General features: G+C 45.5%; 1 protein-coding gene across 1 annotated transcript; it reads left to right on the forward strand.

The window, feature by feature from the left end:
* Positions 1–1,421: 1,421 nt before the first annotated feature.
* On the forward strand, positions 1,422–2,393 carry LOC310748560 (galactoside alpha-(1,2)-fucosyltransferase 2-like; the record flags this gene model as incomplete). The annotated part of the gene is made up of 1 exon (XM_083584412.1): positions 1,422–2,393. One exon carries the CDS (start codon positions 1,422–1,424, stop codon positions 2,391–2,393), a length of 972 nt encoding a protein of 323 aa, XP_083440538.1.
* Between the last annotated feature and the right edge of the window lie 917 nt (positions 2,394–3,310).

Here is a 3,310-nt window from a genome sequence, read left to right on the forward strand (position 1 = left end):
TAGAGTCGTCTCTTGTGTTGTTGGAAAAGAGTGTTTGTGATGACCAGCTTGTTCTCTTGGCAGAACTCTATTAGCCTTTGCCCTGCTTCGTTTTGAACTCCGAGGCCAAACTTGCCAGTTGTTCCTTTTATCTCTTGACTCCCTACTTTAGCATTCCAATCCCCTATAATGAGAAGAACATCCTTCTTTGGTGTCATTTCTATAAGGTGTTGTAAGTCTTCATAGATCCCCTTCAGGGATCACTGCCTTGCTGTGGTGAAGGGGCTTGAATAACTCAGAGAAGCTATGAGCTATGCCGTGCAGGGCCACCCAAGATGGACAGGTCATAGTGGAGAGTTTTGACCAAACGTGATCCACCTGGAGCAGGAACCGGCAAGCTACTCCAGTATCCCTGCCAAGAAAACTCCATGGACAAAGGCAACAGATATCAAGGTACTATGAAGCAAATAAACATTTGTGGATTAGGCAGCAGTTCCTACAGAAACAGAGAGGATCTCTTCATTTATTTCCAGGAGCTGCCAACATCACAGAAGTAGAAATGATCATGATGGAGAAAGAAAAAGAAACAGGGGAAATGATCGCTCACAGAACAATGACAGTGTTACATCCCGGGATAATCATAAAGAGTTTCTGGCTCCTTATGAATCTCCCATTGCTTCAGAGACCAAAGAAGAGGACTTTAACTTAGATGGACATCTAGGAAATTGTGACTCCTGGGAATTGAACTGTGTTGCAGTATACCTGAATGTGGTCAAAAGTGGCAGAATACTATCTTAAGAACAAGGAAGTGAGAAGACAGGAGGCCTCCCTTTTTGGCATTTACAGTTAAGAATGTCTTTAGTTATGCAAATAAATTAGAAATCTTAGGCAGAAATTTAATTTCAATGCTAATTCCAAGAAATTAGCAACAATGAGTTTAGAGACTGAGTTGATGTAAAAATGCACAAATTTCCAAAAACACGGTTAGACTACATATGTGAGGAAATGGGAGAAGGATTTGCGAAGTGCAAAGGGTGGGTTTACTTTAAGTATCTTTCTAGGCATTTGTGTAGTAGCTTTCAGGCTTATTAATTCAATCTGGAACTTGATACACATTTACCTGGGAGTAAGTTCCATTGAAGTTATGGACATGTATGGCATAAAGGGTCACAGTGCCATCTAAGTCACTGCTGATGTACAACAGTGGTTGTGTTCTGCATGTTGATCTTACCTGTCTTTTAATCTTACTTTACTCTTCCTTTAGGTGTTCCTATTGTGCAGCTATGGATCTCCCCCAAAGATGTTCCTTCAGCCAACCTGTCCTCTTATTCTTCCTGTACTTCTTTGGCTTCCTGTCCCTCTCTACATTCTTCTACTTGTCTGAAAAAATACCATATCAGCAGTGGAGGATCAGCTTCAAGAATGCATGCAATTTCCCAAGGATGGGAGCTCCTGTTTCCCTAACAGCCACCACCACTTCTTCTCGGTCATACTATAACACCACTTCTTCCAGGTCATCCTCTAAGACAATGGATAGTGGTATATGGACAGTGAACTCCATTGGCCGTTTGGGAAACCAGATGGGGGAATATGCCACCCTCTATTCCTTAGCCAAGATGAATGGACATCGAGCCTACATCTGTCCCGCCATGCACCAGTACCTCTCACCAATATTCCGGATCACTTTGCCTGTGCTCAATGCTGAAGTGGCTAAAACGATCCAGTGGAAGGACTTTGGTCTTCATGATTGGATGTCAGAGGATTATAAACACATCAAAGGCAAGTACGTCCGGCTGACGGGCTACCCATGTTCTTACACCTTTTATCACCATATCCGCCAAGAGATACTTCAGCAGTTCTCCTTCCATGACCACATCAAGGAAGAAGCCAATCAATATCTTCAGAAGCTAAGAGGGCAGCGCCAGGAGGTGACATATGTTGGAGTGCATGTCCGCAGAGGGGATTATGTCCATTTGATGCCCAAGATCTGGAAAGGTGTGGTGGCTGACAGAGGCTATTTGGAGAAAGCCATGAACTATTTCAGAGAGAAGTACCCCAATCCCATCTTTGTGGTGACCAGCAATGGGATGGCGTGGTGCAAGGAAAACATCAGTGCCTCCAGGGGGGATGTGTATTTTTCTGGGGATGGGCGCGAGTCCTCTCCAGGGAGGGATTTTGCTCTCCTTGCTCATTGCAACCACACAATAATGACAATTGGCACTTTTGGCTTCTGGGCTGGCTACCTGGCTGGTGGGGAGACCGTCTACTTGGCCAACTACACCCTCCCAGACTCTCCCTTCTTTAAGATCTTCAAGCCCTGGGCAGCCTTTTTGCCTGAATGGATTGGGATTCCAGCGGACCTTTCCCCTTTGCTGTCCAAGAATTCTTCCCAAGTCCAGAAGCCAGAAGTTTGAGCAGATAACTGCTGATTCAGGTCAAATTAGGGAAGGACTTGTTTGGCACTGATTCCATGAAGCATATATGTGAGAGTGGTCACCAGCACTCCTGACAGGGCACTCAAAGACCTAGCTTGGTCAAACACATTGATTCCACCTCTTTTAGACCTCACTTTGCAGTAAGGTGAAGAGGCTGGGTCAAAACCATATTCTAAGCCCTTCCACCACCAAGCACTTAGCAGCAATATGTACACAGGCACCATTTATTCCCTCCCTGGTTCCATTGCATAACTTTATCTCGCCCCTTATTAGCTCTCTATTTATAGGCTTTGGGAGGAGTAAGAGCAGGAAAACGTTCAATACGAAGCAAGGAAGATGTTTTGCTTTGGTTTCTAGCCTGGTCAATTGTCAATAATGCGCTCAGAGAGACCCACTTCCAGAACTCCCTACTGCTGCCTTGCTTCTTAGTGCCCCCTATGTAATCCGATTGCTTCCCCAAATTCTTAACCCCCCCCCCCCCCCGCCTCCGAGTTTGATTGAAGACATCACACAATATCATGCCTTGGGAGTCTTGATCTGGTGGATTGCCATGACACTGGGGAATCATGTGAGCATCCTATGATATTTGTAGGCCACCATGGACCAATAGGCAGAGGAAACTGGACATGGGTCAAAATGGGGTATCCGATGCGACCGCTCTATGATGACAGTAGGTCATCATGGATCAAGAGCATGAGGTTTGGAAAGCCCTAGCCAATCAGGGGAGGGGGAATCTGGACATGGTGCAGACAGGCTTTTTTCCCCCTTTGGCATGCATAGTCATGCTGTGAGGAGTGGAGGTGGCAGCAAAACCAGTCATGGTTCCTGTGGGTTTTACCTACTTTCCTGCCGATATGAAAAAAAGCTTCAGTAGTGTAGCAAGAAAGCGATCAGTA

Source organism: Podarcis filfolensis, assembly GCF_964270895.1.
Source record: "Podarcis filfolensis genome assembly, chromosome: 13".
Lineage (NCBI taxonomy): Eukaryota > Metazoa > Chordata > Lepidosauria > Squamata > Lacertidae > Podarcis > Podarcis filfolensis.